This window comes from Pinus tabuliformis, chromosome X, assembly GCF_031772625.1.
Source record: "Pinus tabuliformis cultivar Carrire ecotype Pingquan chromosome X, CPIR1, whole genome shotgun sequence".
Classification (NCBI taxonomy): domain Eukaryota; kingdom Viridiplantae; phylum Streptophyta; class Pinopsida; order Pinales; family Pinaceae; genus Pinus; species Pinus tabuliformis.
The window spans coordinates 1,165,100,757-1,165,123,729 of NC_142308.1; the positions used below are offsets into that span (position 1 = coordinate 1,165,100,757).

General features: G+C 34.7%; 1 protein-coding gene and 1 pseudogene across 3 annotated transcripts in view; one reads left to right on the forward strand and one right to left on the reverse strand.

The window, feature by feature from the left end:
• Positions 1–894: 894 nt before the first annotated feature.
• The window catches only part of LOC149144044 (heavy metal-associated isoprenylated plant protein 20-like), a 277,567-nt gene continuing 255,488 nt past the window's right edge, over positions 895–22,973 (forward strand). The window contains exons 1-3 of one of the 3 annotated variants that reach the window (XM_089447121.1): positions 895–1,119; positions 1,431–1,527; positions 1,682–2,482. In XM_089447121.1, the coding sequence (XP_089303247.1) occupies positions 1,455–1,527; positions 1,682–1,977 (369 nt within the window). In that variant the 5' untranslated portion in view covers positions 895–1,119; positions 1,431–1,454 and the 3' untranslated portion in view covers positions 1,978–2,482. Of the gene's footprint in view, positions 1,120–1,430; positions 1,528–1,681; positions 2,483–22,973 lie in introns of those variants that run through there. The other 2 variants (XM_089447118.1, XM_089447119.1) reach the window with 2 other exon arrangements.
• On the reverse strand, positions 9,348–13,223 carry LOC149144045 (uncharacterized; annotated as a pseudogene).

The window sequence follows — 22,973 nt, forward strand, 5'->3', positions numbered from 1 at the left end:
AATCTTTTGTTTTCCTATTCAATGTTGTTTTTGAATTTCCATAAACTTTTATCCTCTTTATATTTTGCAATAAGGCAAAATGTAGCAGCCCCAAAGACTAATCAGCTCTGCCTTTTGGTTAGTGTCATTTCATAAACCCAACTTTAAACAGAAAATGTAAGAAGATGATAAGTGTAGAATCATCCTTACTCCACAATGACATTACAAGCTCTGTGAAACATGGCCACTTAATTATGACTATCTCCACTTACATGAGATAATTAAGTAATGACTTCAGTAACTAAAATTACTGACCAGTTAACTAAAATGACGACTTAACTCAAATTACTTGTATGTTTAGTGTAAATTTAGTTACAATTTTACCTATTTCTGAAAATAAATTATATATATATATATATATATATAATAAATTACATTGCATTACGATCTCACAAAATTTACAAACATGAGAAGTCATCCTTCATCTTCCCAAAAAATACTATCTTTCATCTTCCAAAAAAAACCGTGTAATCGTGTACAAGCGGGCGTCTCTCGCTGTTGGGACAAAAAAACAATCTTATTTTCTTCCTTTTATCATTAATTTCTTTGCGCGTGGAACCGACTTGCCAAGTGATTATTGCTAAAACACTGCCATCGCCATCACCATCGTCCAGCAACTGACGTTAACAATGGGTAGGCAAGAGCTTCAAAATATCATCGCGACTCTGGCGCAGTATCCGATCCGACCTGCGACAGGGCCTTCTCTACAAAGAAGTGGGCTCCAACGCTGTTTTGCTACTATCGTGGCATTCCACCTGCCTAATTTTTTTTAGCGTGTAAGCTGCTTGGAAATGTGAATATCAAATTGAAACCTGCTTTCATCATTTTAATACAACTAGAACTGGTAGATAGGGCAAATTCCAACCATTAAGACCGCCTAGTAGTTTCGAGTTTGCCTATAAAATCTGTGCCCTCTCCTTTTATACAACATATCTGTTTCTAGGTCTGGAGATAGATATTTCTGCCGTTTTCAAAGCACACTCGATATTTCTTTCAAGTTTCTGCTCGATGGGCGCGCTGGATTATGTATCGAGTTTCTTCGGCAATCGCAGGAGACACGTCAAGCAATTACAGTTGCAGGTATACTTAATTATGATGTGTATTTCGTTAATTTCCACTTTAAATGAGCATTTGATAATTTTCTGTGCTTTCCTTTTCTTTTCTTTTTTTTGCTTTAGGATTGATTAAGAATTTGGTATGGATTTGTTGTAATTTTTAATGAATGTTATTAAATTTAAAAAAATTAAGATGCTGAATCTTTATATACCAGCAAAACTACATTTTAAACGACAAATTATTAAATTTTTCTGAAACATATTCCACCCAAAACTCCGTAATTTTTATCCTATAAAGCCGTAAATTTTATCCTATAAAGCTGATCATTGCTTTAGTTTTGGTAACTGTTGCAGACTGTCATGTTGAAAGTAAGCAATATAGATTGTGACGGCTGTGAGAAGAGAGTGAAGAGGTCAGTCTCGTCCATGAAAGGTGAGCACTGAGTTTTCGGTGTGGTTCTTTAACTGGGTTTGTTCACATGGTGCATCGCTTTTTAGTATTATCAGTTATACAATACTTCTATCATAAATATAAACCTTAATGGTGATTGAATCATCTCTTAGAGCACCTTATCTCATATGCGCAGGCGTGCAATCGGTGGATCTGGACAGAAAGCAGCAAAAGTTAACAGTAACTGGATACGTGGAGGTATACAAAGTGCTGCGGAGGGTGAAGCGCACCGGTAAGCCCACAGAGATTTGGCCTTATGTACCTGCCGAAATGGCATACCATCCCTACGCTGCTGGGGCTTACGACAAGAAGGCTCCTCCCGGCTACGTTCGGAACGTGGACCCGAGTTTCCTCATGAACCCTAATCGCACAGACGAGCAGTACACTGACATGTTCAGTGAAGACAATACGAATTCCTGCACCATCATGTAGCTGCAGCTGCCGCTGCCTGTACAGTCAAAACTATTTATTGGGGCGGCGGCAGCAGAAGAGGCTCCCAGCTTTTTCTCAACGCCCACCGTTCTTGGTGATTGGAGGTGTAGGTCGGCTTCTCCATCTTTATAATTATATTTCTGTGACTGGAGCTCTTTTCGATCGAATGGGCTGTTCAGGAGAAGGAGAACAGATCGTGAACATAGTTTGAAAGTTATGAGTCATCATGAATATTTCCGCCGTGCAAAAATATCAAAAGCAGAAGAGAGGCCATAAGCGACACAACGCGAACAAATAGTGATCGTGTTGAGAATCCTTGACCTATTCCTTTATCTGTCAGTATACATGCATTTTGTAATATGACCCTCAGCGTTCTTAAGAATACAAGGACTCTTCAAAAAGAGACGTGTATTCCCATGAGTAATAAGGTCATTCATTTTAGGAAGGTTTCAACCATATATTTTACGGAGGTAGACATACTATATCTTTTTTCTTTTTTGAGATTTGTGGCTTTTGAGAAGGAAATATATGTTTTTATGTTTTAGTTATTAAATCCACTTGTATTAAATATTAAATTTTATACCGATAAAAATAAAATCAAAATATATGCGTGTATTTATATAAATTAAATAGTTTATAAATATTGATAAATTATCAAAATATATGCGTGTATTTATATAAATTAAATAGTTTATAAATATTGATAAATATTAATTTATGAAAGGCATAAATATATTTATTTATTAATATATATTACGTTGTTAATATTCAAAAAATTATTAAAAAACTAAATTAAAATATTATTTTAAATTATTATTACTATTAATTATAAAATCATAAAATAACTAAATTATAATATTATTTTAAATTATTATTACTATTAATGATGTGGTTAGATATATGTTTTGGTATAGGGTTTTCTCAATTTTAATTTAATAATCAATTATTTTTAGGTAGATGGTAAAAATTTGAACTTCATAAAATATTATTAGGAGTGTACATAAATAAAATATTGAGAATTATTTTCAAAATAATTATGCTTTTTGCTTTTTAAAATTAAATTCATTGATTTAAAAACAAAAAATTGCAATATGAAATGCGTTATGGTATTTTAGGCATATTTTCAAAATAATTATGCTTTTTGCTTTTTTAAATCAAATTCATTGATTTAAAAAAAAAACTCGCAATATGAAATGCGTTATGGTATTTTAGGCATGTGTTATTGATGAGTCATAGTATTGGCTCATGGTATTGTAACAAAGTCTATTTATAGATTAAGGATCTCCATGGTTAAGAATCTTCTCACATATTTAAAGTTATAATTTAGTTAATTCTTTTAATTTTTTTACTTTTAACAATGTGATAAAGTAATTATGACTTGATGCCTATCATCATTTTCCAATCATTTAAACATATATACAATTCATAAAAACATGTAATTAAATTCCACCCTTATTTTACCATGGAGATCTTTAACTTGTAAATAGACTTTGTTACAATACCATGCCCAATACCATGGCTTTAAAAAAAGGGACATAACTACATTATGATTACTACTAAAAATATTCTACACCACATTAGTGTATGAGACCTCTAGCACAGCTAAGTTTACAAAGGCATACATACTCAAAACCCTTTAGTTTTGACCCTTGGACCTCTTAGGAGAAACACATGCCCTTAAACATTACCCCCAACTAAAAACATCTAAAACCTTTTAAAAAAATTTCTTAAACCATATAAACCTCCGTTAAACCTAATGTTTTAAAATTAAATTTCAAAATTCACAAATTTAGCCTCTCCAAATTGTTAAATTACAAATCTTCTAGACAAACGTCATATTAAAGTACATCCACAATGCTCCATCAAATTATCTTATAACCACTATAACAATATCATTCCCTAAATTCATAAATTTTCGAATTATCTAAATGTTAAGCTAAATCCTTTATGTCTTTATTTCATTTTTGTTTTATTTTAAATTTTGGTTTAAAAATTTGTTTTAATGGTTTTTTAGTTTATTCTTTTCTTTTTTAAAATTTGTGTTATGTAAAGTTTTTTTTTTCTTCTTCTTCGTTTTTAACTCGTTCAAAAGTTATATATATAATTTTTCACTTTATTATCAGAACTAATTTAGCATATAACTCAATACTTAAAATGCAATTAAGTAATTAATAAAAGTTAAGTAAATATTGGAAAATAAAGAAAATGTAAATGTTGAATAAGTAAAATTCGGAGAGTGAAAAAGAAATTAATGAAAAGAAAAAATAAATAAAACAGGAAAGAAAACTAAGGAATGGGATATTAAGGGTCATAGGTATTTGTCTTCTCTCTACTCTCAATTTTTCCTTATTTCTTTGTTTTCCTTCATTTTCAATGGGAGATTTGGCCAAAAGAGGAAGAGGAATAGAACTAGGGAAATAATGTAGCTACAGACTGCTACAATAAATTAATTCATCCCCATTCAAAGTTGGTTTTCCCATTTGGCCATATAACAATCATACGACATTCTCTCTCTCTTTGCATATCAATTAATTGTTAGGCATTCCATTTTATTGTTGGGTGTTTTATTTTTTTGGTTGGAAGTTCCCATAGTTTGTTGAGCATTTAAATCACCTTCTCGTTGCTTTACTAAGTTATTGACCATTTAAATTGTATGTTGGATGGTTACCTTAATTGTTGGATCAATCTTAATATCTATCTAAAATTTTTCCACACTCCTACAAACCATACAGAGAAATTAAAAAGTACAACATTGAATTTTGGTCTAGTCAAATTCCTTGAGTGAATAAGATTTGTTTTTGTTTGGTTGCTTTACCTCTAAAAGGGTTGACTTCATAGTGGTGTGAGATTACTTTCATGTTCAAAGAATGAAGAAGCAATTACAGGTAGAATAAGAAATAAAATTCTAGGATGAGAACATTCCTTCTTCATAGGATGCAACCAACAAAGTTGTGGATTATTTCTCTAACAAAAATTAGACTCATTTATAAAAATGTGCATTGATGAAGTTATAGATGTTGCATCTATTGATTGTGGGGAATAGAGATGTTAAATACAATACCAACAACATGTTTGTTGAGACAAGAATAAAGTTTGACCCTTAAGCATTTTTTCTCAATGCTCAATGAGTTTATGGTCTTCAACGATGTTTTCAATTTAACTATGGCCTTCAAGCTCATGATTTTTACTGATATTTACATAGTGACAATATGTTGAGCATCTATTTTATCAAAGTTTTCTATTGAAAGAAACCTATTATTGGATTAGTGCACATCCTTCAATGAAAAGGGAAATGCATACATTGGTTGATCTCGCAATAAGAATCATCTCTAGGTACTCACTCATTATTACTCACAATAACCATGTTAAACATGTTATGATGAAAAATCCTAAGTTTCATTGTTACAAGAAATAATCATGATTTAACACCAGATTATTATGCTTACATGGTTCTTATTATTGAATGATGGTTTTATCACACCAACAAGTGTATTGGTGAGTCATTGGAGGTATTCATTATTATTTTTTAATGTAATTTGGTTGTACGTTGCATAGACATAGTTGACAAATAGAAAACATCCATTTTTCATTAAATTATTCACAATTAAGAGGCCTACTTAACATATTGCATAGTTGGCTACATACAATATTTCTCAAGGGTATAATGTTTGCAAAGCTTTTTTGGCTATTGATCTCACATATTAATCATTGTTACTATCTAGTGGTTGTGTTATGCAAGTTGCAATTAAGAGATTCAAGGTCTTGGATCAATTAGAAGATTAAAGATTCTTGTATAGGGAAAGAGGAATATAGGCCTAGTGGTTCTTTTATCGATAGAGCACTATGTACATCCTTCATAATATAACTTAGAAGAACCTTATACATGGTATCTGTGTTGGTGAAGTAAATGGGTTATAAGTCTCTAACTTACAGAGCATAAGGTATCAGAGTAGCTTCATCCTTGGCAATGACACATCTACTAGAATTTTATAGAGAACATTACAGACCTTAGCATGAGTAAAGAAAGTAAAGAAAAGTCAAAAGACTTAAGGGCCATCAATTTTTAACTTCAAGAAGAGAAAAAGCACTTGAAGGAGTAGGTATAAATGTTCAACAAGACGATTCTAGAGATGGATCAAAACACTAAGAGCTCTACCAAATTGTTTCCATTTATAATGAAGAAAATTTAGTTGTTTGAAGACTCCCTCAGTATAATCATGGCAGAATGGGACACGTATAATTGTTGCTTTTATGCCTTTTTGATAAGGTCATATAAATTATCGCTGGAAATAATATATACTCACTTAGATGATGGAACATCTACAATGATAGTTAGTAAAGAAGGAGGAGGCCTTGAAAAACTCCATGGCACTGGCCAAGATCTCTAGGAAGAAAGGACACCTTCCATTCCTAATAACCAAGCCAACAGCATGATTGACACCACTTTGGTAAGTTCACTTTCCTTAAAAACTTCTCAAGAGAAACTAAATGAATTTGAAAAGCATGGAAATATAATTTCCCTGAAACTATTAAACTAGATGAGATGTGATGGATAAAGGAAAACCAAGAGAATGTAAGGCACCATAATTCGCCATCATAACGACACCATGGGTCAAGCATGAAGGCTTAGGCCTTGATGGAAAATGTGTGAAACCAATTAACATGAAGACCATTTTCATGAAGGAAAAATGCATACTAAAGGTGGTTTATTCAATGGGAGAAAGATTAGTTGCAACTGAAGGTGCTAGCCCACACCAACCTCAGCCATCTTATGGTAGATAAAAGGAGGGAAGTGATAAGAAGAGCTCATAGACGCAACCTACACCTACACACAGAGAAAGAAATAAGAATATTAGCAAAGGCAATATGAAGAAGAAAACCAGGACGTATACCTCAAACAATACTTTCCTTGTTTGCCACCACTATAATAAGATAGACCGTAATGCTACAAATTATTGGTATGTGGAGGCATACTCATTTTCTAGAAACAAAGGGACTAATATTATAAACCCAACATTGGTAAACCCTAATATAAATATTATAAACACTAAAATAAACATGGTTTTTTTCATGGTGAGACAATCCTTGTCACAATCTGACATTCAACCATGGTTGACCATGGTTGGCTATGATTGACAATGATCAACCAGGATTGATATTATAAACCTAAGGAAATAATAAACCCAAGGGGTTGATATTATAAACCCAAAGGAGTAAAAAACCCAAGAGATTGATACTAAATCTCCAAGGGATTATGAACCTAAGGGAATAATAAACCATGGTTGACTGGGGAATAATAAACCCAAACGTTTGATATTATAAACCCAAAGGAACAGGAAACCCAACAGATTAATACTAAAAACCCAAGGGATTATGAACCGAATGGAATATTATTAAACCCAAGGGACTAATATTATAAACCCAAGGTATATAAAACCTAAGTAGAGAATTTTGGTCATAATCTGAGATCAAACAATCATTGACCACAGTTGACCATGGTTGGTTATCGTTGACCATGGTTTACCATGATTGATATTGTAAAAATGTGCATTGATGAGGCTATAGGTGTTGCATTTATTGATTGGTGGGGAATATAGATATTAAATACAAGACCAACACCATGTTTGTTGAGACAAGAATAAAATTCTATTCTCAAGCATTTTTTCTCAATGCTCAATGAGTTTATGGTATTCAACGATGTTTTCACTTTAACTATGGCATTCAAGCTCATGATTTTTATTAATATTTACATAGTGACAATATGTTGAGCATCTATTTTATCAAAGTTTTCTATTGAAAGAAACCTATTATTGGATTAGTGCACATCCTTCAAAGAAAAGGGAAATGCATACATTGGTTGATCTTGAAAGAAGAATCATCTCTAAGTTCTCACTCACTATTACTCACAATAACCATGTTAAGCATGTTATGATGAAAAATCCTAAGTTTCATTGATGCGAAAAATAATCATGATATAAAACCAGACTATTATGCTTACGTGGTTCTTATTGTTGAACAATGGCTTGATCACACTAACAAGGGGATTCGTGAGTCATTGGAGGTATTCATTACTTTTTTTAGTGTAATTGGGTTGTATGTTGCACACACATAGTTGACAAATAGAACACATCCATTTTCCATTACATTATTCACAATTAAGAGGCCTACTCATCATATTGTATAGTTGGCTACATACAATATTTCTCAAGGGTAAAATGTTTGCAGCCCTTTTTTGGCTATTGATCTCACATATTAATCGTTGTTACTATCTAGTGGTTATGTTATGAAAGTTGCAACTAGGAAATTCAAGGTCTTGGATCAATTAGAAGATTAAAGATTCTTGTATCGAGAAAGAGGAATATAGGCCTAGTGGTTTTTTATCGGTAGAGCACTATGTACAACCTTGAGAATATAACCTAGAAGAAACTTATACATGGTATCTGTATTGGTAATGTAAGTGGGTTATAAGTCCCTCACTTATAGAGCAGAAGGTATTAGAGTAGTTGCATCCTTCACAATGACACATCTACTAGAATTTTATAGAGAGCATTACGGAGCCTAGCATGAGTAAAGCAAGTAAAGAAAAGTCAAAAGACTTAAGGGCCATCAATTTTTTACTTCAAAAAGAGAACAAGCACTTGAAGGAGTAGGTATAAATGTTCAAGAAGAAGATTCTAGAGATGGTGCAAAACACTTAGAGCTCTACCAAATTGTTTCCAGTTATAATGAAGTAATTTTAGTTGTTCCAAGACTCCCTCACTATAATCATGGTAGAATGGGACACATATAAAGTGTAGCTTGTATGCCTTTTTGATAAGGCCATATAAATTATAGTTGGAAAGAATGTATACTCACTCAGATGATGGAGCAACTACAATGATAGTTAGAAAAGAAGGAGGAAGCCTTGAAAAACTCCATGGCACTCGCCAAGATCTCTAAGAAGATAGGACACCTTCCATTCCTAATACCCAAGCCAACAACATAATTGACACCACTTTGGTGAGTTTAGTTTCCATAAAAAATTCTCAAGAGCAACTAAATGGATTTGAAAAGAGTGGAAAGATAATTTCCCTGAAACTATTAAACTAGATGAGATGTGATGGATAAAGGAAAAGCAAGAGAATATAAGGCATCTTAATTCACCATTGTAATGACAACATGGGTCAAGCATGAAGGTTTAGGCCTTCATGGAAAAGGTGCGAAACAAATTACCGTGAAGACCATTTTCATGAAGGAAAAATACATATTAAAGGTGGTTTATTCAATGGGAGAAATAGTAGTTGCAACTGAAGGTACTAGCCCACACCAAGCTTAGCCCTCTTATGGTAGATTAAAGGAGGGAAGTGATAAGAAGATCTCATAGACTCAACCTACACCTACACACAGAGAAAGAAATAAGAATATTAGCAAAGGCAATATAAAGAAGAAAACCAGGACGGATACCTCAAACAATACTTTCCTTGTTTGCCACCACTATAATAAGAGAGACCGTCATGCTACAAATTATTGGTATGTGGAGGCATACTCATTTTCTGGAAACAAAGGGACTAATATTATAAACCCAACATTGGTAAACCCTAATATAAATATTATAAACACTAAAATAAACATGGTTTTCTTCATGGTGAGACAATCCTTGTCACAATGTGACATTCAACCATGGTTGACCATGGTTGGCTATGATTGACAATGATTTACCATGATTGATATTATAAACCTAAGGGAATAATAAACCCAATGGATTGATATTATAAACCCAAAGGAATCATAAACCCAAGAGATTGATACTAAAACTCCAAGGGATTATGCACCCAAGGGAATAATATTAAACCCAGGGGAATAATATTAAACCCAAGGGACTAATATTATAAACCCAATGTCTATAAACCCTAAGATAAATATTATAAACATTAAAATAAACATGATTGACCATCATTGATTTTCATATTGAGACATCCCTTATCACAATTCCATTTTGGACCATGGTTGACATCATAATAAACCGTGGTTGACTGGGGAATAATAAACCCAAACGATTGATATTATAAACCCAAAGAAACAAGAAACCCAAGAGATTAATACTAAAAACCCAAGGGATTATGAACCGAATGGAATATTATTAAACCCAAGGGACTAATATTATAAACCCAAGGTATATAAACCCTAAGTGGAGACAATTTTGGTCATAATGTGAGATCGAATAATCATTGACCACAGTTGACCATTGTTGGTTATGGTTGACCATGGTTTACCATGATTGATATTATAAAAATGGGCATTGATGAAGCTATAGGTGTTGCATCTATTGATTGTAGGGAATAGAGATGTTAAGTACAATACCAACACCATGTTTGTTAAGACAAGAATAAAGTTCGATCCTAAAGCATTTTTTCTCAATGCTCAATGAGTTTATGGTCTTCATAAGTTGAGCATCTATTTTATCAAAGTTTTCTACTGAAAGAAACATATTATTGGATTAGTGCACATCCTTCAAAGAAAAGGGAAATGAATACATTGGTTGATCTTGAAATAAGAATCATCTCTAAGTTCTCACTCACTATTACTCACAATAACCATGTTAAGCATGTTATGATGAAAAGTCCTAAGTTTCATTGATGCGAGAAATAATCATGATTTAACACCAGACTATTATGCTTACATGGTTCTTATTGTTGAACAATGGCTTGATCACACTAACAAGGGGATTGGTGAGTCATTGGAAGTATTTGTTAAACACACATGGGAGCAAGAACAATATGAAAGATAATCAAGACAGTACATTTTTTATTAACAAGAGATATACATTTATAGTACAACATGTGACCGTTGGGTTTCACATCCCAAGGTCTCTTGGACTACTTAGTCTATTCAGCTTCCACACTAACCCATTTAGGATTAGGTGTCCAACATTCCCCCCTTAATCCGAAGGGTTATGTATGAGTCCAAGAAGAGAGCTGTAATACAAAATGTGCAAAAAATGCATGGCAGCACTAGGCTGAATGTGCTCTATGAAATGTTGGTATAAAGGGCGGTGGTTTAAGGATGACCACCAACACTGGAACGCTTAGTGAAGTTCCCAGAAGTCTTCCAAAACTGGCAAAAAACTAAAGTCTTCTGCTAGAGGAAGTGATCCTATTGTTTTAAAGAGGGAAACCTTCAACCAATAAAGGGAGGTCTCACCTTCCATAAAAGGGAGAACTTCAACCTGAAAAGGGAAGTCTCAACCTATGATGGTTTAAGGATGACCAACAACTCTGGAATGCTTAATGCAATTCCTGGAACTCTTCCAAAGCTGGCAAGAAGCTGGAGTCTTCTGCTAGAGGAAATGTTCTCAATTTTGTTCCTAGAACTCTTCCAAAACTGGCAAGAAGCTGAAGTCTTCTGCTAGAGGAAGTGTCCCAGATTGCCAAATGAAGGCATGTTCACGGGCATCTTTGTTTCTGGCTACAACTCTGAAACTGGTGTGGCAGGTTGTGGCTCAGGCTCGCTTGATGTGACTTTGAAGCTTGTAGATGACCATCATTTCCCCCCCTGTCAGATACAAGGTGAGATGACGGAGAAAACTCAACTGCAAGACTGTTTAATACTCGAGAACAAGTTCTGACATGTGTTTGGCATATCTTCTTGGCTGTTGATGCCCATTGCCAAGAAGTGATACATCCAAGATGAATCTTTGTTCTTGCAGGACATTTGTTTCTGAAGCATCTGTGTGAAGAATGGGTGGTTTTATGACAATGCTTACATGGATGAAGATCAAAACAACGATCTTTCAGATGGCCAACTCGGTCACAGTGTTGGCATTTCACAATCTGTTGTTGTTGTTGTTGATGTGGAAGAGGGGCAGAATCTGGAACAGCTAGAGGTGAACTGTCATGAGGAGCAGGTGAACTGTCATGAATGAATCCAGCGCTCTGAAACTGAATGGGCTTTGAGTAGTCTGGAATATGAAAGGACAAGTCCTTGTCATATCCAAGATCAGTTCTGTGCTTGTTGTGGACAAGTTATTCCCAAGGTTTGATGCTGGGCTTGGGAAGTGCAGACTGAGTTTCTGCATCTGCATGTACAATTGCTGCTTTATTGGGCACTGGATCTGAATGAACTTGAACAATATTGACTTGCTGTTTATGGGAGTCTGTTTCATTGTTCTGAACAGAAACATGTTCAGAATGACTCTTCTGTTTTAGTTCTTCTTGCTGTAGCTGAGATTCAAGCTGCAAAAAATCGATCTTTTCCTGTGCATTTTGTAGACATGTCTGAATTTCAGAGAGAGAGCCTTTGCTTATTTGTAATGTGTCATCAACAGTAGATTGTATAAGAGTTTTCATGAACTCTAATACTTCAGTAATTGTAGTGATTTTTTCATATCCTCCCAATAATGATATGTTTTGATTAGATTCTTCTTCAATTTCTTCGGACTTTTTTGATTGCTTTCTTGAAGAATCTATGTTTTTCACCAATTTCTCATAGCCTCCCATAAATGATGTTTTTTGGTTAGGCTCTTCTTCAATTTCCTCCTTAGGTTTGTTAGGGTATTGACATAACACTCTTAAAACAGAATTTGCGGATTTCTTAGATTTAGAAGAAATGTTACTATTTTTCTTATCATTTCCCGGATTGTCTTTTGAAACAGTAGACTCAGCCTGTATTTGCCTAAAGAGAGCAACAATGTCACCTTCAAGAGATGAGTTAGATGATTTATTCATATCTGGATTGGATCCATCATTAAGAGATCAAATTGGAGATCTCCTCGCATATGTAGATGATGATCTCAGAGAAAGGTGATGATCTCTTTTACTGTGGTTTACATCATCAGTTTCTCTAGTAACATTCTCTAAATCAAAATTATTTTGCACCTTTTCAGCATCATTGTTCTCCTGCTTTCTGTTCCGAATACGCCCTCCTTCCTTTTTAACTGCAGAGATTGGAATTGGGGACTATCTATTGAAATTAGAGGGCATTCTCCTTGGGAAGGAACTGTTGGTTAATGCCATGTGTTCCACATGTGATGAGAAAAAATCAGTTGCTCTCCTCCTGTTTCCTGATGAATGAGATGCTCCAAAAGAAAACATTTGACTCCCATCTGCAAGCTCTTTAATAGTGGTGATGTCCCGCTCTATTTTGCACATGGCTCTCGCTCCACTTCAACCTATTGGAAAATCCCCTCGAAGACCGTTGTTAGCTTGACCTCGGCCCAATCTTGGGTGACCACTGCGGTAACAGGGTATGAAAATTGACAGCGTTGTCATCTTCAGTACAAAACGAGGATGAATCTGCAATCCTCAGTGATACCCAAAAACGAACATGCGGGCAACGCCTTTGAAATTAAATAATGAACATAATCTGTAGTCACATTAATGAAACAATTGATTGCAGTCGAGCGGATTCCAAGTCGTTGAGCAGATTAATGAAAAGGTTGATTATCGTTGAGTGGATGCCAAGCGCAGAAGTTTTGGCAGAATGGCGCTGATATGGTAATTGAGTTGGGACAAGCTGCAAACGGTTCAATGGAGCATAGCGGTGGCAATCATTAATGTCAGCAAATTGGCAGAGCTCAAGTGCACAGGAGCGTTAGGTTTCCTTGGGAAGATAAAATGCCCAAACCAGAATAGGAATTCTGAGATTTCGTTTTGAATCAAAACCAGCATTACATATTAAAACTGCATGAGATGCCAGGCCAGTGTTTTCAATGAGATGTCAGCAGGGACAGCGCGGAGAGCATTATATACCAGCGTAGCATTGTATATTCAGGTGCAGATTGAGATGTGGGGGCCTTCATCATTTCTTTAAACTTCGAAATGATATGTTGGATCTCGTCATTCACATTTAAAGCCTAAAAAGCATGGTCTCATTATCACCGGCTCTCTCCACCATCCTCTATATAGTAGATTTTGATTGCTGGCATACCTGTCCATGTGGAAGAGGAAGAGTCACCTCGAGCTGCTCCAGAAGATGCCCTTGTCAGGAACCACATTATGAAGCCCTCAAATGCCCGGTCGTCTGATATAGCGCTGTCCAGAAATGCTTGTCTCCACTCCAGTCTTGGTCTAGATGTCTCGAATCAGTTCCAGAAGTAGATTTGACTGCTGTAAGGGAAAATTCAGGTGCATGGGAGAGTGTGAACCCTCTTTGGATAATTGTCTAGTGATTAAGAATGGTGGGAGGTGCTTTCTTAGCACAACCTTAGAACTGCTAAAGGAGTCCCCACAATACGCCTTTACCTAAGCTCAGAAATTGAGGTAATTGAATAGCAGCTACAGTAAACAAGAATTTGTCAAACATGTCCCATACATACGGCTGTAGGTATTTTGTGTACTTCTGATTTTTCAAGTAGTGTTTTACAACAGTTTAATAATGCCCAAAGGTTGGTGTTCCAACCATAGTATATAACAACCAGCAATTTATAATGATGAACAACTCAAACAGATCACTTTATTGTGTAAACTTCAATCACCACGGTGACAAACATCTCCATCACAGATAACTCCAGCGGGTTTGTTGTTCTCGTCAATCGCAGCATCTGTGTTTTTTTATGTCCTTCCTTACTGGCAGTATCTGCCTTTTCATGCATTTCGATTTTGTTCTCCAAGCATCACCTCAAATGGTGGATACAGACGACCATCTGTTTTCAAATCTATCGACCCAGGCTAGAGCAATCATTCACGAGTGTATATTCTCTTGAATGTCAATTGAATTGACATTATAGAAACCCAAGCATCGTCTCTGAAGACAACAATTTATTTATTGTAGCTGCAGATGAACCTCAATTAACAAAGTTCAATGATGAATAAAGTGATAGGAAGGCATTCTCAAACACATTTAATGAGTAAACCTGGTGGAGCAATATATTAGCAGAGTATAGCAGCATTCAACATACTTCAGACTTTGATAGCAGCGTTCAAGAAATTATTTAAGAACAACCTCGTTCCTCGTTCCTGCGTGGAGGCATTAGATATGAATCCCAAACTGGTGACCAGAATCCCTGAGCAGCATACAAATTTAGAATACCTGTGTTTCTTACAAAGCAGGAGCAATGCACAAATCAACTGTTCAACACAGCGTGACAATATTCCACCGAAACTTCTTCAGACAATATTCCAGTGCTGAAACCATTCCTCTCTCAACGCTTTCTGAATTTAGGTAGGAAGACTGCGCAGTAGATAGAGAGGACAAAACAAACTCACAGAAAATGACCACAAAAATTAGTGGCTTAAATTGGAGCAAGACCAGCAATCGCCTGCTCTGATACCATGTTAAACACACAAGGGAGCAAGAACAATATGAAAGATAATCAAGAGAGTACATTTTTTATTAACAAGAGATATACATTTATAGTACAACATGTGACCGTTGGGTTTCACATCCCAAGGTCTCTTGGACTACTTAGTCTATTCAGCTTCCACACTAACCCATTTAGGATTAGGTGTCCAACAGTATTCATTATTTTATTTAGTGTAATTGGGTTGTATGTTGCACACACATAGTTGACAAATAGAGCACATCCATTTTCCGTTACATTATTCACAATTAAGAGACCTACTCAACCTATTTCATGGTTGGGTACATACAATATGTCTCAAGGGTGTAATGTTTGCAGCGCTTTTTTTAGCTATTGATCTCACATATTAATCATTGTTACTATCTAGTGGTTATGTTATGAAAGTTGCAAGTAGGAGATTCAAGGTCTTGGATCAATTAGAATATTAAATATTCTTGTATAGGGTATGAGGAATATAAGCCTAGTGGTTTTCTTATCGGTAGAGCACTATGTACAACCTTCAGAATATAACTTAAAAGAAACTTATACATGGTATCTGTTTTGGTGAAGTAAGTGGGTTATAACTCCCTCACTTACAGAGCATAAGGTATTAGAGTAGTTGCATCCTTGGCAATGACACATCTACTAGAATTTTATAGAGAACATTACATAGCTTAGCATGAGTAAAGCAAGTAAAGAAAAGTCAAAAGACTTAAGGGCCATCAAATTTTAACTACAAGAAGAGAACAAGCACTTGAAGGAGTAGGTATAAATGTTCAACAAGAAGATTCTAGAGATGGTACAAAACACTAAAAGCTATACCAAATTGTTTCCATTTATAATGAAGTAATTTTAGTTGTTCCAAGACTCCCTCACTATAATCATGGCAGAATGTGACACGTATAAAGTGTAGCTTGTATGCCTTTTTTATAAGTCCATATAAATTATAGTTGGAAAGAATGTATACTCACTCAGATGATGGAACATCTACAATGATAGTTAGGAAAGAAGGAGGAGGCCTTGAAAAACTCCATGCCACTCACCAAGATCTCTAAGAAGAAAGGACACCTTCGATTCCTAATACCCAAGCCAACACCATAATTGACACCACTTTGGTAGGTTCACTTTCCATAAAAAAATTCTCAAGAGCAACTATATGAATTTGAAAAGAATGGAAAGAGAATTTCCTTGAAACTATTAAACTAGATGAGATGTGATGGATAAAGGAAAAGGAATAGAATACAAGGCATCTTAATTCGCCATTGTAACGACACCATGGGTCAAGCATGAAGGCTTAACCTTGATGGAAGAGGTGCGAAACGAATTACCATGAAGACCATTTTCATGAAGGAAAAGTACATATTAAAGGTGGTTTATTCGATGGGAGAATTAGTAGTTGCAACTAAAGGTGCTAGTCCACACCAACCTCAACCCTCTTATGGTAGATTAAAGGAGGGAAGTGATAAGAAGAGCTCATAGACTCAACCTACATCTACACACAGAGAAAGCAATAAGAATATTACGAAAGGCAATATGAAGAAGAAAATCATGACATATACCTCAAACAATACTTTCCTTGTTTGCCACCACTATAATAAGATAGACCATAATGCTACAAATGATTGGTATGTGGAGGCATACTCATTTTCTGGAAACAAAGGGACTAATATTATAAACCCAACATTGGTAAACCCTAATATAAATATTATAAACACTAAAATAAAAATGGTTTTTTTCATGGTGAGACAATCCTTCTCACAATGTGACATTCAACTATGGTTGACCATGGTTGGCTATGATTGACAATGACTAACAAGTATTGATATTATAAACGTAAGGGAATAATAAACCCAAGGAATTGATATTATAAACCCAAAGGAATAATAAACCCAAGAGATTGATACTAAAATTCCAAGGGATTATGAACCCAAGGGAATAATATTAAACCCAAGGGACTAATATTAGAAACTCAACGTATATAAACCCTAAGATAAATATTATAAACACTAAGATACACATGATTGACCATCATTTCTTTTCATATTGAGACAACCATTATCACAATTCCATTTTGGACCATGGTTGACATCATAATAAACCATGGTTGACTGGGGAATAATAAACCCAAACGATTGATATTATAAACCTAAAGGAACAAGAAACCCAACATATTAACGCTAAAAACCCAAGGGATTATGAAACAAATGGAATATTATTAAACCCAAGGGACTAATATTATAAACCCAAGGAATGTAAACCCTAAGTGGAGACAATTTTGGTCATAATGTGAGATCGAACAATCATTGACCACAGTTGACCATGGTTGGTTATGGTTGACCATGTTTTACCATGATTGATATTATAAAAATGTGCATTGATGAAGCTATAGGTGTTGCATCTAATGATTGTGGGGAATAGAGATGTTAAATACAAGAACAACACCATGTTTGTTGAGACGAATAAAGTTCGATCCTCAAGCATTTTTTCTCAATGCTCAATGAGTTTATGGTCTTCAACGAAGTTTTCAATTTAACTATGGCTTTCAAGCTCATGATTTTACTGATATTTACGTAGTGACAATACGTTGAGCATCTATTTTATCAAAGTTTTCTATTGAAAGAAACATCTTATTGGATTAGTGCACATCCTTCAAAGAAAAGCGAAACACATACATTGGTTGATCTTGAAATAAGAGTCATCTCTAAGTGCTCACTCACTATTACTCACAATAACCATGTTAAGCATGTTATGATGAAAATTCCTAAGTTTCATTGATGCGAGAAATAATCATGATTTAACACCAGATTATTATGCTTACATGGTTCTTATTATTAAATGATGGTTTGATCACACTAACAAGTGTATTGGTGAGTCATTAGAGGTATTCATTATTTTTTTTAGTGTAATTGGGTTGTATGTTGCACACACATAGTTGAAAAATAGAACACATCCATTTTCCATTACATTATTCACAATTAAGAGGCCTACTCAACATATTGTATAGTTGGCTACATACAATATTTCTCAGGGCTATAATGTTTGTAGCGCTTTTTTGACTATTGATCTCACATATTAATCATTGTTACTATCTAGTGGTTATGTTATGAAAGTTACAACTAGGAGATTCAAGGTCTTGGATCAATTAGAAGATTAAATATTCTTGTATAGGGAAGGAGGAATATAGGCCTAGTGGTTTTTTTATCAGTAGAGCACTATGTACAACCTTGAGAATATAACCTAGAAGAAACTGTGTTGGTGAAGTAAGTTGGTTATAAGTCCCTCACTTACAGAGCATAAGGTATCAGAGTAGTTGCATCCTTGGCAATGACACGTCTACTAGAATTTTATAGAGAACATTACAGACCTTAGCATGAGTAAAGAAAGTAAAGAAAAGTCAAAAGACTTAAGGGCCATCAATTTTTGATTTCAAGAAGAGAACAAGCACTTGAAGGAGTAGGTTTAAATGTTGAACAAGAAGATTCTAGAGATGGTTTAAAACACTAAGAGCTCTACCAAATTGTTTCCATTTATAATGAAGTAATTTTAGCTGTTCCAAGACTCCCTCACTATAATCATGGCATAATGGGACACATATAAAGTGTAGCTTGTATGCCTTTTTGATAAGGCCATATAAATTATAGTTGGAAAGAATGTATACTCACTCAGATGATGGAACATCTACAATGACAATTAGCAAAGAAGGAGGAGGCCTTGAAAAACTCCATGGAACTCGCCAAGATCTATAAGAAGAAAGGACACCCTCCATTCCTAATATCCAAGCCAACAACATAATTGACACCACTTTGGTAAGTTCACTTTCCACAAAAATTCTCAAGAGCAACTATATGAATTTGAAAAGAATGGAAAGAGAATTTCGCTAAAACTATTAAACTAGATGAGATGTGATGGATAAAGGAAAAGAAAGAGAATATAAGGCATCCTAATTCACCATCGTAACAACACCATGGGTCAAGAATGAAGGCTTAGGCCTTGATGGGAAAGGTGAGAAACCAATTACCATGAAGACCATTTTCATGAAGGAAAAATACATATTAAAGGTGGTTTATTCAATGGGAGAAATAGTAGTTACAAACCAAGGTGCTAGCCCACACCAACCTCAGCCCTCCTATGGTAGATTAAAGGAGGGAAGTGATAAGAAGAGCTCATAGACTCAACCTACACCTACACACAGAGAAAGAAATAAGAATATTAGCAAAGGAAATATGAAGAAGAAAACCAGGACGTATAGCTCAAACAATACTTTCCTTGTTTGCCACCACTATAATAAGAGAGTCTGTAATGCTACAAATTATTTGTATGTGGAGGCATACTCATTTTCTGGAAACAAAGGGACTAATATTATAGACCCAACATTGGTAAACCCTAATATAAATATTATAAACACTAAAATAAACATGGTTTTATTCATGGTGATACAATCCTTTTGACAATGTGACATTCAACCACGGTTGGCTATGATTGACAATGATTAACTAGTATTGATATTATAAACCTAAGGGAATAATAAACCCAGGGGATTGATATTATAAACCAAAAGGAATAATAAACCCAAGAGATTGATACTAAAACTCCAAGGAATTATGAACCCAAGGGAATAATATTAAACCCAAGGGACTAATATTATAAACCCAACGTATATAAACCCTAGGATAAATATTATAAACACTAAAATAAACATGATTGACCATCATTGATTTTCATATTGAGACAACCCTTATCATGATTCCATTTTGGACCATGGTTGACATCATAATAAACCATGGTTGACTGGGGAATAATAAACCCAAATGATTGATATTATAAACCCAAAGGAACAAGAAACCCAACAGATTAATACTAAAATCCCAAGGGATTATGAACCGAATGGAATATTATTAAACCCAAGGGACTAATATTATAAACCCAAGGTATATAAACCCTAAGTGGAGACAATTTTGGCGATAATGTGAGATCGAACAATCATTGACCACAGTTGACCATGGTTGGTTATGGTTGACCATGGTTTACCATGATTGATATTATAAAAATGTGCATTGATGAAGCTATAGGTGTTGCATCTATTGATTGTGGGGAATAGAGATGTTAAATACAATACCAACACCATGTTTGTTGAGACAAGAATAAATTTCGACCCTCAAGCATTTTTTCTCAATGCTCAATGAGTTTATGGTCTTCAACAATGTTTTCAATTTAACTATGGTCTTCAAGCTCATGCTTTTTACTGATATTTACATATTGACAATATGTTGAGCATCTATTTTATCAAAGTTTCGTATTGAAAGAAACATATTATTGGATTAGTGCACATCCTTCAAAGAAAAGGGAAATGCATACATTGGTTGATTTTGAAATAAGAATCATCTCTAAGTGCTCACTCACTATTACTCACAATAACCATGTTAAGCATGTTATGATGAAAAATCCTAAGTTTCATTATTGCAAGAAATAATCATGATTTAACACTAGATTATTATGCTTACATGGTTCTTATTGTTGAATGATTGCTTGATCAAACTAACAAGTGTATTGGTGAGTCATTGGAGGTATTCATTATTTTTTTTAGTGTACTTGGGTTGTATGTTGCACACACATAGTTGACAAATAGAACACATCCATTTTCCATTACATTATTTACAATTAAGAGGCATACTCAACATATTGCATAGTTGGCTACATACAATATTTCTCAAGGGTATATTGTTTGCAGCGCTTTTTTGGCTATTGATCTCACATATTAATCATTGTTACTATCTAGTGGTTTTGTTATGAAAGTTGCAACTAGGAGATTCAAGGTCTTGGATCAATTAGAAGATTAAAGATTCTTGTATAGGGAAAGAGGAATATAGGCCTAGTGGTTTTTTTATCGGTAGATCACTATGAACAACCTTGAGAATATAACTTAGAAGAAACTTATACATGGTATCTGTGTTGGTGAAGTAAGTGGGTTATTTCTTCCTCTCTTACAGAGTATAAGGTATCAGAGTAGTTGCATCCTTGGCAATGACACATCTACTAGAATTTTATAGAGAACGTTACAGAGCTTAGCATGAGTAAATCAAGTAAAGAAAAGTCAAAAGACTTAAGGGCCATCAATTTTTAACTACAAGAAGAGAACAAGCGCTTGAAGGAGTAGGTATAAATGTTCAACAAGAGGATTCTAGAGATGATGCAAAACACTAAGAGCTATACCAAATTGTTTCCATTTATAATGAAGTAATTTTATTTGTTCCAAGACTCCCTCACTATAATCATGGCAGAATGGGACACGTATAAAGTGTAGCTTGTGTGCCATTTTGATAAGGCCATATAAATTATAGTTGGAAAGAATGTATACTCACTCAGATGATGGAACATCTACAACGATAGTTAGGAAAGAAGGAGGAGGCCTTGAAAAACTCCATGTCACTCGCCAAGATCTCTAAGAAGAAAGGACACCTTCCATTCCTAATACCCAAGCCAACAACATAATTGACACCACTTTGGTAAGTTCACTTTGCATAAAAAATTCTCAAGAGCAACTAAATGAATTTGAAAAGAATGGAAAGAGAATTTTCCTAAAAGTATTAAACTAGATGAGATGTGATGGATAAAGGAAACGAAAGAGAATATAAGGCATCATAATTTGCCATCGTAACAACACCATGGGTCAAGCATGAAGGCTTAGGCCTTGATGGAAAAGGTGGAAAACCAATTACCATGAAGACCATTTTCATGAAGGAAAAATACATATTAAAGGTGGTTTATTCAATGGGAGAAATAGTAGCTGCAACTGAAGGTGCTAGCTGACACCAACCTCAGTGCTCTTATGGTGGATTAAAGGAGGGAAGTGATAAGAAGAGCTCATAGACTCAACCTACACCTACACACAGAGAAAGAAATAAGAACATTAGCAAAGGCAATATGAAGAAGAAAACCAGGGCATATACCTCAAACAATACTTTCCTTGTTTGCCACCACTATAATAAGAGAGACCGTAATGCTACAAATCATTGGTATGTATAGGCATACTCATTTTCTGGAAACAAAGGGACTAATATTATAAACCCAACATTGGTAAACCCTAATATAAATATTATAAACACTAAAATAAAGATGGTTTTTTTCATGGTGAGACAATCCTTGTCACAATGTGACATTCAACCATGGTTGACCATGGTTGGCTATGATTGGCAATGATTAACCAGGATTGACACTTTAAACCTAAGGGAATAATAAACCCAAGGGATTGATATTATAAATCCAAAGGAATAATAAATCCAAGCGATTGATACTAAAACTCCAAGGGATTATGAACCCAAGGGAATAATATTAAACCCAAGGGAATAATATTAAACCCAAGGGACTAATATTATAAACCCAACGTATATAAACCCTAAGATAAATATTATAAACACTAAAATAAACATGATTGACCATCACTGATTTTCATATTGAGACAACCCTTATCACAATTCCATTTTGGACCATGGTTGACTGGGGAATAATAAACCTAAATGATTGATATTATAAAGCCAAAGGAACAAGAAACCCAACAGATTAATACTAAAAACCCAAGGGATTATGAACCGAATGGAATATTATTAAAACCAAGGGACTAATATTATAAACCCAAGGTATATAAACCCTAAGTGGAGACACTTTTGGTCATAATGTGAGATCGAACAATCATTGACCACACTTGGCCATGGTTGGTTATGGTTGTCCATGGTTTACCATGATC